The sequence below is a fragment of the Melanaphis sacchari genome, unplaced genomic scaffold (assembly GCF_002803265.2).
Source record: "Melanaphis sacchari strain LSU unplaced genomic scaffold, SCAv2.0 Contig81_pilon_pilon, whole genome shotgun sequence".
In the NCBI taxonomy this organism is placed as follows: domain Eukaryota; kingdom Metazoa; phylum Arthropoda; class Insecta; order Hemiptera; family Aphididae; genus Melanaphis; species Melanaphis sacchari.
The window spans coordinates 108,855-124,855 of record NW_020271579.1 but is presented as its reverse complement, the minus strand read 5'-3'; the positions used below and the strand labels follow the sequence as shown (position 1 = coordinate 124,855).

Below are 16,001 nucleotides of genomic sequence, written 5' to 3'. Positions count from 1 at the left end.
AATTATTATCAGTTGTAAGCTGTTAAGTTATAAACATTTTGATTAAAAAAAGAATAAGTGTATTCAGCCCATAAAAATATTTATATTAAAATAAATGTTATCTGTTTATTAACTTTGAATGAGGCATAAGTTATTATACAATGATAAAATATAAACTTCTAACGTTTAAATTCAATTGATTTAATAATAAAAAAAAATGTATTACAACAAAAAAAGATTTCTACTAAATTTGACGATTTAAAAAGTAATTCAATACCACATAGTTAAAAAAACTTACAGTCACTAAATAAAACTGAATTTTCGACTATTTTTTATTTTTTGGAAGTTCCAAAATGATGCTAACAAATTTACACACAGCTATTGGCCTTTTCCATTGTTGGTGATTATGACTACACGTGTTCCCGTAAGCAATAGTGAATATTTATTTATTTTAAACATACACACTTTTAACTTTATGTAACATTTGCCTGTGAGTTTGTCAGAATAATATTGATATTTCACGTCTTGCCCATCGCGATTTGCCTGGCGTTTCAAAATGTCACTATACCGATCATTGCTGACTGCACCAAAAAACAACTCTCAAAGAATTTCAAACCGAACTTTCGGCAAAGTATAGGACATTCGGATCTTTTTCTAATTCTTCATTTATTCCTTTTTGGTTTTCCCTGGCCAAAACAGCATCATTACTTTTAAGATCATATTTGGTTAATTAATTGTCATTTTCTACCACAGTCATGTTCAACAGCGAAGTTACCGTTTAATAAAATAAATAAATTCGTGGTAAAAATTTAATTATCTTATTATAGTCTAAATGTACATAGATTTAATGTTATCATATGCTGTAAGAATTTACACATCAACAAAAGTTCCTAGATTCATCGAATATTTATTGTTATACAAACTTACTAAAATCATTTTTTCGTTTAAATATCCAATTTCGTAAAAACTTGAACATAAAATCTTACATAAAAAATAAAATAAAATAAATATAGGTGGTCATTATTTTTAATTGTTATATAAACAAAATATGATAACCTTATTATATTGCATTATCAAGCGTTTTTCTCAAAAACAAAATATTGAATTATATAAGTTTAAACTAAGGCCAAAATTTTAAATATTTATAAAAAAGATCAATCGCATTGTTCAGAATGTATTACTATAAAATATTTTAATAAAGTGAATCAGTGAATGCATAAGACTTTATGCAAATTACCTCAAGTCTTATTGAAGTTCGTTTATGATTTGTGTGTAAATCGTTATTTCATATTTAATAGGTAACTGTGGATCCTTGTTTTAGTTGTTTTCCACTAAAATAAATTTAAAGTTTTTAAATTGTAACATTATATATTAAATAGTATGATATGGAAAAAAAAAATTGATTGGTATGAGCATCAAAACTAAACTGACAACGAAAATTATAATTACAGTCTTATACCAACCTATAATAAACAATACGGCAAATATCTCCTGGACAACACACAGAATGCAATTTGAGTTTTGTAGCCAGTTTATGATCGAGTTTTTTTTCTTCAAAACATGTAAATATTACGTAATATTATGTACATTTTTAATTAGTTTTTGGATTAATGTTTTAATTACCTTGCGCTATATTATGGTGAACACTTGTGATAAAATAAATATTAATAGTTTTAAATCTATCTTTATACTACAAACACTGCTTCTCTTTGTGATTTTTTGTTGGTGATTCTTCCATTATATTATCATATTTTAAAGATGAATTTCTCAGATGATTTTAAATACATACATAATTAAAAGCTTTAAACTATAACATAGATACATGAAATCATCTACCTGCGTAATTATGTTTAACATATTTTTATTATTCATCACACATCAATTACCTATTAATGATAGGTACTAGAGTATTAAGAGAAATGCTGTAGTGTTACTTAAAGACATTTATTACTATCATTATTATGGATCTTATACTTATAATAATATAATTGAGTCAATATTATAAAAATAACATCTTTTTATTGTTTAAGTCATTATTTTTGTTAAATACATGTATGTATTTAAATTTATGTATACTATACTGTCTATACTACCTAACGGATTACCCGTCGAGGTTTTAATAGACACATAATAAAAAATAATAATAATTTATGATGAAGATTTTATCATAAAACTTCTCGATAAACTACATTTAATTTACTTACTTCCATTTAGTGCCAAAATTACTTAACTAGTAGACACTAGACGTACAGACTCTGCAGCGTGTCACATAAAATTATCCATGTTAAAAAGAGCCTAAAATGTGAGCAGAGGCTCATGGCTAATAAATGCGTATTCGTCGATGTATATAGGTATACAATTTACTCGTAAAAATTTGATTTTTGCCAATTTCATCCTTTTAAAATCAAGAATTTGAAGAATCTGTCTTTAGTGTACGTTGAAATTATATTATTAATTTACTTTCAAAATTTCAAATCTATAGCTCTAGTATAGGTTCGGCTCTGCATAATGCAATGATTATGAATCACTCACTCAGGACAGTCTTGTATAAATTTACAGATTTATTATAATTAACAAATGATATATACAATACAAAATATCAATTATTTTTTTACTTCATTATTATACACATAAGTAATGTCTAGAAATACAATAATCATTCAATAAATTAAAACAATTTCTTTCTTTTAGTATTTTTTTTTGCTAGTGATTTTTTCCTCTGATCATTTAATGACTTTGAACGAAATGACACACACTAAAAACATAAATAATATACAAATCATTCAATTTTTATACCTTAATAACCAAATATAATAATTTACAATTTTAAATAATGTAAGTATGATAATACCAAAATGAATTACCAGATAAATGTATATATTCTAACATATATTCATGACTAAATTAATGAAATCAAAGTTTTCATAGAAAATGGAATAAGGAATAATTGTATTAGTTATTACTTATTATAGTCTGCACCACAAAAATTGGTGTCAGGCTCCAAACGGATTATTTTTCTGCAGGGGTTAGCAAATAATGATACAATTTTCTGCACTTTTTCAAATATGTACAACTATATATTATATTATAAATATATTTGTTGATGGGCAATAACACCTCCTCAAATCGCAAAAAAGTAAACAATTTTCAGGAAAGACTAAAATGTGAACACTGTAACACATAATTGATTATAGGATTTTTAATTAATATTTTGGTAGTTACATTAAATAAAAACCACGTTAAGTGAGATTTGGGTACAGCAAAGGGCAGTCACCAATTTTTATGGCAAATAGTATAATAAAAAGTTAAATAAATTTATATTTTAATAGAATAAAAATAATTTTATGTATGAAGTCAATATATTATATTTATATATATAATTAATATTTAAACTATAATAATTATACATTTTAATAAATATTTTACTTTATCGTCCAAAAACGTCATGAGTTTTTGCATACTAATGTTTACATTGTACTGTTTTAGGTCTTCTTTCAACTCTTCAATCCAAATTGGTTCATAACATAAAATCTTTTTATGAAGCTCTTCATTGACTCTAAGCAAATCTTTAAAACCCATATCCACTGAAGCTGAAATAACAAAATTCATTTTAATTTAAAATTGTATAAATATATATATTCTTACTATATTTTCTTAGGTACATATTTAATTTAAACCGACATTTTAAAATAAATTACATTTGTTCTATTTGGGTAATAGTTCTCCCAAACTATCGTGACTGTTTATAATAAATAATAACTACAATTGTGAAAAAAGTGGCTTACATCAAAACACAACTCTAGTTTTAAATACACATATTATAGTGTAGCAGTCGAAAAAAAAAATTGTTTTTATTTTAAATTTGGTAAATGAATAACATTGAGTTCTATATAACTGGATAGCCTTCCTCCTGATACCATTAATATTAATTCTATTTATTTTATCATCATATTTTCTTATTATGTTAAATAAGCATAATTTTCTTAAAAAAAAAAATTAAAATGATAAATATTACTGCAGTAAAACATTAGATACTTCTTTGCACTGGACTAGTTATCTTATATTTCACAAACCATTGAAAAACAATAATATTATAGTAATCAATTAAAATATTATGAGCTGGAATTTTTTGCTTCAATTTTATAACTGATGATTCATTTGTTTTGCAAGTTTTTACTTTCTACGAGCTCAGTAATTTTTTTATTACAATAGCAGCATCAGAATCTAATTTTAAAACAACATTTTTAATCTTTTTAAAGTTATTCAAATAATATAAGACAGCTGATAGCTATCGAGTTATAATAGGCTCGAGAGGTAGAGTTAAAAATTTTTTTTTTTATTTAAAATCTATTTCTACAATAATAAGTAAATATGATAACAAAATTGGTTAGAATAACATTTAAATATTTGGATAAGAAGACCCTCAGCAGTTCCACCTGACAAGAAAATAAAAATTTTAAATGTTTGTACAAGACTCATTTTTAAAAATATTTTTTTAATGTTGGAAATTAATGAATCAACCTCAGGAAATTTAAATCTAATTGTTTCTGCTATACGATGGAAACCATCAAGTTAAATGTATCATTCTTAGATAAATTGTGTCCAACACTTTTCACGCCTTGTGATGTAGTGTCCATCAAAAGTAAAAGTACATTATTGTGTATTATTATATTCTGTGATTATACCATTCAACCACAAAACATCCACTGTATTACTAAATAATTTACATATAGTTTTGAGGTTGCATTTATCTAATTTTTTATAATATAACAGAAATGGTTTAGATGCTCAATTTTCCTACAGTAACATTTACGATAAATCAATCGTTGGCGTCTGCAGTTTCATCCATTCCAACCCAAATAGAATTATCTCCAATAATATTTTGAATTTTTGAAATAGTTTCTTCTTAAATCTCATTTACATAATTTATTCAAAGAGAAATCTTGTTCTATCGTCACCAGTATATTCTTTCATAAAATCTTTAAATAAAGAATTTTTCAATTTGAAAAGAGGGATGTCTGCACGGCACAAATCATCATTAAAAATAGACTTAATATTAGTAGTTGCAGATGATTTAGAAATAACATTTTGTTGAAATTTAAGCTTTCTGTCTCTATTGGCTTTATACTGGTATTGATTGAGTTGAATAAGTTGACCTTGTTGGTCAATAGTCGATAGATACTGATTAATTATAAAACTGACAATATAACATCCATAAATTCTAAAAGTTTCATTTGGAAACTCTTCTAAATAAAGAGCAACTTTTGATCTTTTAGTGTGAATAACTTTGGACATATTAAATAATTAACAATATTATAATATGAAATAAACTACATAAATGAACATAACACAAAAAAAAACGTGATTGAATAACCGCCATACGAACACTAATCGAAAAGCGAACACATATATTATATTAATAAGTAGATAACTAGATACTGAAATTTGTATTTACAACCTATTGCCAAGGTATTATATTGAATTGTTGTCATTTGATGTCAAGAAGTGTACAGATATAATTGTATCGCGTCGTACATCGTAAAATACTAAAATAAAAACAGAAATTCTATAATAATACAGAATACATAATATATAAATTTATCTGTAAAATATTTAATTACTCTAATACATTTAAAAATATTTAAAATAAAATTAGAACCATTTTATTTGAAATTAAATGAAATATAAACATATTATGTCGAACACTTTTCAATGTTAAAACTACAAAAAATATTTATTTAATTTAAAATCTATTCCCTACCAATGGTATTAAGGTAACCTTTGATATAAATATATAAATAAAAATGTTTATGTGTGAGCCATCTTATATAAGCCAAAAAGAATTTAAAAACAAAGCAAATAATACTACCAAGTCTAAAAAAATTTGTGTGCAAAATTTGGTACCAATGGTCTAATTGGTTTAGTAATTTCCAAGTTTATAAGCCCTATTTAAAATTTATTATTACACATAGATATAGATGATAGATCTTTATAAAACTTACTTTTATTTGATAAATTTGTTTGACTAAATGTTTCCAATTCATCATAAGCTCCAGTTTCATAATAAGAAATTTCAGGTTCTGAACTATAATATCATATGTACAACAAATTATGTTATATTATATGTTATTATATCTATAATAATATTCTTACCTATCTGAAGAATCAGAAAATTGTTCAGATTCCCCAATAGAATTTGCTTCTTTAGAACTATGAATAGAATGAGTTAAATCATAGATATGTCTTAATATAAGTTTTCCTTTGCGCCTTCCAAGATCTTTAAGGCCATAACGATCAAATTCTTTCTAAGATGACAATTTTAAATTTAAAAAAAAATTATTTATTATAAAAAATTTATGATTACAAAGTACATATTTTACTTAAATATGTAATTAAAACTATTAACTCACAAATTAAGACTAAAATATAAATTTTTAGTAATTGGATTTTATTTTTTTAATATAAATTGTAAAGCATAAATTAAGTTAATAGAAATTTAAAAGGTTTATAGCTTTTAATTAACTATTAATAATTTCCATTATTTCTTTTCAAAAATATACCATTAATAATCACTAATTTTGGGTAAAATATAGCCCATCATGATATGAGAAAGCAAGAAAACATTAAGACTTAAGAGCCATTTTGTATAGTACGAATTCAGAATGATAGAAATGTACAAATATAAATATTATACAAAGTAAATATTTGATAGGATGGTTAATGCAATAATACAGATAGCAAATTAAGTTACTAATAGTAACTTATCCGAATTCTCAAAACAAGATTAATTCACTAATATTTATATGAGATTCTCTTCCTACTCTAGAAACATGATATTTGTTTCAATTTTTTTTTTAATATTTCATGATAAAATTTGAGTACACAGGACTTCTAAATAAAAATGACAGAATAACATTTATTGATTATTTAATTTCCAGTGAAAAATCTTTTTTAATCAAGATGAAAATTAGTCTAAATTTTTCTGGACCTTTGAGATTCTACTGTATAATAAAACAATGAGAATATAATTAATCAGATAACTGGGGTATTTAAGATCAGTTGTCAGTAGTTAACACAAAACTTTTTAATAGCATTTATAGTAAAATACTTACTCTTAAATCTGGTGTTTTCATCGTACTATAATTTGGTAGAGGCGTTATTTGTTCATTAGTTCCAATAATAGATTCTGATTGAACCCTACGTAAACTTTTTGGGGTATTTATTCTACTGCCATATTTATTTGGCGTTACTGAATTAGTCATTTGATGATTTACTGCATCAATATTACTTGAAATATTTAACGGAGAAGTTTTTAAATCCATATTAATATGACTCATCATCTTTTTAGGGGGTGTTAAAACTTCAGAGTCATTTACTAAGACCATAGAATTTTTCTCTAATAAAACTGGAGAAACATTTAGTGGACTTATATTAACTGGCTCCCAATCATTATAGTCCATCCACGGATCGTCAATTATTTGTTCAAAGACTGATTCATTATTCCCATAATCTTTTTCATTTGATGTAGTGATTTCAGGTATAATTGGTAGTTTAACAGTTTCAACTTGAGAACTATAAGGCGTAAATGAAGTATGCGTGTATTGACTTGATGAACTAATTGTTGATAAATCAACAACCTCTTTCACTAGGGAATTTACATGATTATTCGAAGATATAACATTTTTCTTAGATACAATATTTTCCAATGGTTCCAAATCTGAACTAGGTTTGTTTAAAACAATTTTCTCATTAGAATATTCATTTTTAATAATATTATCATTGTTTTCTATATTATTGATTTGTGTACAGCTTGCAGTATTTAAAAATGTAGATGACATAACATTATACTGAAATAATTTCTCAGTAGGTAATAATTTTGAATCACTACATTTAGGTAAAGTTGTATAGCTTGAAAAATTTGATGAACAGAAATCTTCATTTGTTTTTGTATTTATGTTTGGATGATAATCTCCATCAATGACTGGAAATGAAAATGCTGACCATGTGTTACCTTCCTTTAATGGTGTTGCATTTGATACACAATTATTTATTTCAAATTGAGTAGGTAAACTGTTGTGAGTTGGAGAATTAATTTTTCTCAACACATTTGAAAAGGGTGTTGAAGAATTTTGTAGAGTATTATTCAATGAAAATGATGGCATTGAATTATTATTTGGCATCTTATCAATAGTAGTGATAGAATCAGAACTACTATCATATATTAAGTCTATAAAATTGTTAAAATTTGAAGATGGTATTTGAGTACTAGAACTATTTGTGAATTTTGTTACAGTGGAAACTGCGGTCTCTTCCTCATCAATTTTTATTAATGTCTTAGTTCTTGGTGTTGAAATAGTTGACTTGTTAATCGAAACATTGTCTAATTTAGAATCGCAATTTTTTTGATGTAATACATTTGTACTGATTGAATGAATTGAATCTAAACTACTATCATTTAACTCAATAACACTTATATCATTACTTTTATTAATTGAGTTGAGTGAAAAATAATTTTTCTTTTCATTAATGCTTGCTAAAAAAGGTGTACAATTATTTTCATTCAATAGATTAATATTTCTATCACGCAATGAACTATTGTTAAGAGACAAAACCATATCTATTGATTCATTGTCACTATCACTGAAGATTGTAATTATTTCTGGTTCTTTGCGTGAATTAGTAATTGTTGAAATTTTGTTTGAAGAACTTTTTAAATCAATAGGAACTTTTTTAACTTTACTCAACATTAAGATGGCTTTTACGCTTGATTCATCAGTTGATAATGATTTAGGAGATGCACTTCTAACATCTAACGATGAGCTAATTTGTACATCATTATTTTCAAAATCCATAGTATAATCAACTAGATTAGATGTAGGTGTTAATGGAATATATATAGTTGATGCACTATGAAAAGAATGAGCTGGACTTGAATTAATTTGTGATAGAACATTTATTTCTGATTTTTCTGTGAATGATGAATTATGATGTTGACTTAGGTTACAATTTTCCAACCATTGCTTTGTTTTTAACATACTCAAGGATTTTTCATCATTCACAGTTGTTCCTAAAAAATTGGAATTTATATTACTTATTTCTTCACTTGTATCATCCACCATAAACATATCTGGACTAAGAGTTTTATGTCTTTTACTTTCTATTGAACATAAATCTGAGCTTTTACGTTTTGATACTTTATTTTGCTCAACAGAAAACCATCCATGTTTTCCATCATCATCATTTATAGCTATTTGAACATTGTACCTTGTTACTAATTGCAAATAATCTTTTCTGTACTCAGGACTAATTAATTGTTCTTGACCAGAGTAAATTAGTTCTAAGAATGCCATGCATGCTTCATAAGTGTATTCAGACCACATTACCATTTTTTTTGATTTACACGTATCAGATTCTTCTGTAATTATGTCATTCAAAATATCAGGGCACTGTACATGAAACACTAGAATATGAGCAGGAATTTCATGTTCATCTTTGGAAAATATAGTTATATCACTCATAAACTGGCTACCTAACATTGACTTCCATCTAGATGAATATTCTGACATAGTTTTATTTCCAATAATGTTACGATGAGTAAAATTTTTAATATGAACTTTTGAATCATCTAAAACTGTATGTGATGTATTGATGACTTTCTGGTTAGTAGTATTTGATTCCTAAATAAAATATTAATTAATTATTAATATAATATTATAATATATACATCAATGTAGAAGAAAATAACTTATTTGTTCAACTATTAAATAACATTATTTAATAGAAAAGAATCAAACAATTAATAATATTTTTTTTTACATGTTTTTGGAATCAACAATAAATTTATATTATTTATTTTATATATTTATATTTATATTAAATAACAATCTAATACACTTAAATATTAATTACATTATAATAAGGTATAGTGATATAGGTTAGTCAGGTATCTGATCTATTTATGAAAAAAAGAGTAAACGCTTGTAATTGTAATTTAAAGTTCATACCTATTTTACAAACGATATTAGTTTATTTTAAAATATTATTGAAAATTAATAAGTTATTAAATAGTTATTTCCTAAAACAATTATTTAACATTCATTTTTTACATTAAAAATGATCATTTGAACAAATAAAATGTATAACATTTAAGAATCTTTGGAAAACTGTGTTATTTTTATAAACATCTATTAGTTTTTAACTATATGCTACTATTATTTTAGAAACAAATTATTATTTTTAGCATTATTTAAAAATTTTGTTTTGCTATTTAAAAATATGATATGATGAACGGCCACCCTTTGGTGGATATAATAAATTTTACATGGCGTTATATGATAATTAGGGCCCGGATTTCAATGTAAAATGCATATTTTTTTAGTTGATCTTACACAATGCGTTCTAAGTACAAAATCTGTTTTAAATAACAAGGGTTTCATAGCTACAAATTTTATATTGCATTTTTTTTTTTGCATATTACAGCGTTTTTTCATTTTTAGAGCATTTTTAGCATTATTGGGTCACTTTGTTGGTTTTTAATGCATATATGTTCAATATACTATACAAATTTAGCCAATTCAAAATATTATTTAAAAATAAACTATTCAATTCATTTTTTATCTTATTTTATTATTGACTGTGGAGCATCACCCGTGTCCTGTATTTGGTTAAATTACAAAGAATAAGTACAATAGGCTTAATTAGAATTTAATTTTTAATATAAACGTATTTTGGTTTGTACAGAATGAATAATATTTCTCCAGAACGGCCAAAATATATGCGAGTCAACATATATATAAAAAATAATTAAATCTTATTTATAAATTACAAATTGTATAAAAAATTATAAGTAATTTTTTCATATTTAAGGTCATTTTGTGGAAAAATGCATTTTTGGCTATTTTCTAGAGCATATTAGTATAGTTTTATTTTAAGTGCATTTAAATCTGAGCCCTAATAATAAATAAGTACTAAATTTAGTTTCATAACTAAAGACAAATACATTTTATATTTTAGATTATTTATCAGATTATTGAAAACATATTCAAGTTATTGAAGTAATTTAGGATTACAACACAAACAACTAAACTAAATAAGTATGAAGTTAAAAATTTAATTAAAGAAATTTGAAATAAATGTAATAATAATAAAATTTATGTAAATATCTTCTTTTTTTTCATCATTTCATCAAAATAAAACTTTATTTTAAGATTATATATTTATTGTTATATATATTTCATAAAAATTACTACAAATATTATGTTCTTAAAAGTTACCATTAATAATATTAAGCCAACACAACTCTCAATGTTTCGATGACAAATTTACTCATATACTAGGGATAAAATTATAAACATTTATCCTGCACTTATTTATCATTGTTTTATATAATGATATTTTATAAATTATTAATAATAATTAGATCAAACTTAAATTTTTAACTATTCAACACTTTTTAAATTTAATCCTAATTTTTTTTCAGAAACAAGTTTTGTGTAATGTTATTAATTATTTGTTATTTTGTGACAGTCAAATATAATTAAAAATAATGATACTTTCTAAATGCTAAACAAATATGTCTAAAGCATAAACTATATTATTATTTATGGTCTAGAACAGGCATGTTAAACTCAAAATATCAAGTGGGCCAAATATATTGAATAGTTTACTATGCGGGCCCATAAAAATTTAACAAAAATAAATAAATATTCTATACAAATTTTTCAATTTTATTCTTTACATTTACGAATTCAGCAGATACAACTAAATTAAAAAAGGTAAGCTTATCAGAAGATAAAATAGTATAATAATGAATACCAAATAAACCATTCTCTAAGAATCCAAGATAGCTGTGACACAGCATTAATATTTTATTATTATTATTTTATCCATTAATATTGATAGTTGTGGGCCACAAAAAAATGAGCTGAGGACCGCATATTCGACAAGAATGGTCTAAGATAATTATTTATCTTAAGTTAGTGATCACAGATTACAATTTAAATTAAAAAAAATTAAATAAATACAATATAAATCAATTACTACAATTTACATTTACTTTTTATGTGTGAAAAAATGCCATACATATAATACAAAATATTTATTGATATTGATAAGAAAATATAAATCTAATTAACATTGTGATCACTAATCAGCATATAATTAGTGCAGTAAAGCAAAAGCCAATACAATTAATAAAATTTGTATGAAAATAAAATATAATATTTAATTTACAGTTACCTGTTTTGAAGTATTTTTATGTGTTAAAAATAGAACATTATTTTGTAAGCCATTGCCTTCAATAGGGCTTAAAAACTTTGACATATTTTTCACATAAAATTCAGATACACTATTTTCTTCAAGTAATGTCTTTTTCCAGAGTTTACAATCCTATAAAAATTAAAAATATAAAATCTTTTTTTCTAATTCATTCAAATCATTGAGTATGTTAATTGTTAAACAAATTGTGGACAAAATTTAATAGATTTTATCTTTTTTATTCTATCATCACTTTTGGAACAGAAAACTTGCTTTAATCTTCAACATTTTGAGTAGTTCTGACAGAAAATTTAATCAGGTTGGTTCATTGGGAAATCATAAAAGGGAAACTGTAATTTTCTTAATTGAGAAAAACTTACAAAAATAATAATTTTTGAGATATATTTAAGTTTTTTTTGATATATTTAGATAAAATATTTGTTTCTTGGTCAAATGATTAGAGTATGTAATATGACTCCAATAATTAAAAATTGGTAGCACTTTTGAAAAATTTTGAATTACTGAGTTAAAAATTTTGTTTTTTTATTATTGTACATACATAATTATTAAATATTTCAGAATATTAGGTGGTGTTACAATTATTTATTGTTTATAAAATGTAAATTAAACTATGTATATAATTATACTATATAAACTAAATTATTATTAACAGACGATTAAGAAATAAAATGTTAAACGATAAAGTTATTATGATAATAAGAATTCTATAATTATTGAAAATAATAAGCTGAATTTCTATACGATTGTATAATAAATTATCAATGAAAGGATTATAAGAAATACATTTGGTGAATATACTTTGAATTATTTTAAAACGAATGAAACTTTGAATTGTCACGTTATACTGGTCAGTTTTCCCAAAATTCAATTTTGAATTACCAAGTGTACTTAAATAAATGGTGTTTATTTGAATTATGAAAGATTTGAATTATTAAGTCAACTGTGTAAGATTTTTTTATGAGTTATTCTTATAGCTGTTAAAAAAATTTGAAGTTACAATTTTTTTAAAAATTATGTGAAGTCAACTTTTAATAAAATTGGATGTTTAGTCATAAAATAATAATTTTGGTTATTATGTTGTACCTAATTTAAGAAATATTTCTTATAATCTTAAAAACTTTCGTCATTACGTTTATTATTATTTCCAATACACAATATTTTACTAATATTTAGGCTTTTAACCTTTTTTCTAAAAATTTAAGTAATTAATAAAGATAACCATTTCTTTGTTATTTATTTTTTTTTATTTATGCTACTTTACAATATGTTTAAATAAATTAAGTTTTAATCAAAGTTTTTAGCAACAAGAGATCAACCAATCAAAAAAAAACAATAAAATAAATATGAGATGAACTATCTTTAAAAATAAACGCTGATCAACCCATTTGGAAATGAATTCATTCACAAATTGATTCTTCATCGATTTAAATGTATCATATCCAATAGATTGGACTACTACAATAATTACACAATTGCTCTACAAAAGTTCAAAACCTTAAACACAGTAGAAACAAAGTCCCTTGCTCTTTTTTAACATACATTTTTATTTTAATAATTCTTAATTAAATATTCCACACCAATGAAGATACAAAAAATTTCAAAACTTAAAAAAATAAAAATAAGGATAATTGAAAATATAAAATAGTAAGTAGAATTATTGAATGTTCATTAATTTTAAAACTCATTTGTATTCGTATAAAATTATAATTATTTTAAATAGTTACACTTTGAAAGTAACTGTTAATCTTCAGTATTAATTTTTAAATTATTAATATCCATGGCAAATTAGATTATTTAGTATTAAACTTAACAATAATAACTTACAATATCTCGTATTTTATTTAAATATTTGGATCTTAATTGAATATTGGAGCAATCATTCAAAAATATTTTTGATGATGTGTCTGTATCACAGTCTATAAGAATCATTGCTACTTTTTCAGTAATTCTTTTCTGACGATCTTCTTGGGTTTGTTTAAATAACAAAGAATTTGTTTTATAAACTGTAAAAAAATATTTTTAAAATAAATATAAAATTTATTTATTAGTGGTTAGCTGATAACAGTTTTTTTCTCAATATTATAATATAATATTAATTATAATACAATATTATTTTATATTCAAATATTGACATAATATAATATATATAAGCTTTCAATCAACATCGAAAAATATTGAACTATAATAAATAATATTGGTATAACTTATTTGATCTATAATTATAATACAAATGTTTTTTTTACATCATTAAAGATATATCAAATCTTATTTATTGATTAAATGATAAAATAGTTAGATTAATATTTATAAAAAAAAAACTGTTGAATTATCAGTGATATTAAGCAATAATTAATTATAAAAGCTAATGTTTATTTATAAATACTAACAATTTTTAGATTTGGATTTGATTGGTTGATTTGATACAAAACCAAAGCTTTCTAGTGTTTTCCTTTTTTCTATAGCCTCGGTTTCTAAACCTGCTTCTAAAAGATTTTCAGATTCTTTAATGATTTCTGCTTCTTTAGACTCTTGTAATGACATAGACATAGCAACAGCTAAATCAAAATTAGAATCACTCCCTATCTAAAATTTAATAAAAGTAAATTTACTATTATATTTGATAAATCAAAAATATAATATACCTTTAACTTTGTTTGTTTATTACACTTCTTTTTTATTTTTGAATCACTACTTTTAGATAATTTAGGTAGCCCTAATGCTTCTCTTTCGGCTGCTTGACGCTCTTGAAGATCCACAGCTTTCATAAGTACTTCAGTTGATAAATTATGCGATGTACCACAAGTTTTTACATGGATAATGAAATGTTTGAAATCAATTGTTTGTAAACAAACTGGACATTGTTTACTTTTAGTAATAACATCAGATGTATTTTTAACTGCAGATGTCTTAAAAACATTTTGTGACATAGTTACTTTTTCATCCTGAGGACGAACAGTATGCAATACTTCTACAAAACTATCATTTTCTGATAATACACTATTATTTAGTACGTTATTACACTCAGATATTACAGCATTACTTGGTGTCAAATCTTGGGATTTACTGGAAAAAAAATAATTTATTTTACTTTAATGCATTATTTTTATTTTGGTTATTTTCCCACCATTCACTAGTATCTATATTTTTGCACATATTATGATAACTAATATCAATCTAATAATTTCTGTATCAAAAATTGTATAACAATAAATGCGAATGTGATTAAAAAAAAAAAAAATAGTATAATAAAATAAAACTAAAAATAAATAATTGTTAAACCTAAATTTTTTCATTCAGATATCATGTTATTTATTTTTCAAAACTCAAAAAATTAATATTAAGTTTATTGTAAAACATTGATACTCTAGTAAAATTGCAGCTATATACAACTTTAAACTCTAACTTTTATTCTCTTGTCGTTTTAAGTGTTCAAAATTGTATTTATAGTTAATCAATTTGATTTCAGACATTAATTCTGAATTTGTTATTCAATTACCAACATAGTATGAATATTAGTTATTAAGAACAATCCAAAAATTCTGATACATAAAATGGTAGGAATATAACCAAGAAGTGCTTTGTTTTTCATAAAAAATTAATAAATTGTTTTATTTACTTTGTAGGATCAGTAGATAATGTACTGTTGCTGTTTTGCTTTTTTAATTTTAATGTTAATTTAGATTGAGAAAATAAATTCATTTTAAAATAATTATAATAATTATACTCTAAAAAGACTAGATTAATTA

The 16,001-nt window shown here is 23.5% G+C and overlaps 1 protein-coding gene across 1 annotated transcript; it reads right to left on the bottom strand.

Annotated features, from left to right (window-relative positions):
- Positions 1-2,562: 2,562 nt before the first annotated feature.
- On the bottom strand, positions 2,563-15,982 carry LOC112602099 (structure-specific endonuclease subunit SLX4-like). Its single transcript, XM_025350026.1, has 10 exons — positions 15,872-15,982; positions 14,898-15,318; positions 14,643-14,838; positions 14,080-14,258; positions 12,217-12,366; positions 7,092-9,656; positions 6,133-6,284; positions 5,982-6,064; positions 3,406-3,569; positions 2,563-2,734 (listed from the first exon to the last, which is right to left on the bottom strand). Exons 1-10 carry the CDS (start codon positions 15,952-15,954, stop codon positions 2,648-2,650), a joined length of 4,080 nt encoding a protein of 1,359 aa, XP_025205811.1. The 5' UTR covers positions 15,955-15,982; the 3' UTR covers positions 2,563-2,647.
- Between the last annotated feature and the right edge of the window lie 19 nt (positions 15,983-16,001).

What these genes read in the sequence shown, in the direction of transcription:
- LOC112602099 (XM_025350026.1), bottom strand. Translation starts at nt 15,954, where the DNA reads ATGAATTTATTTTCTCAATCTAAATTAACATTAAAATTAAAAAAGCAA. An exon ending in TTATCTACTGATCCTACAAA is followed by an intron (nt 15,319 to 15,871) that starts GTAAATAAAACA and finishes TTTTTTTTCCAG; the next exon opens with TAAATCCCAAGATTTGACAC. An exon ending in TAAATAAAATACGAGATATT is followed by an intron (nt 12,367 to 14,079) that starts GTAAGTTATTAT and finishes TAATTTTTATAG; the next exon opens with GATTGTAAACTCTGGAAAAA.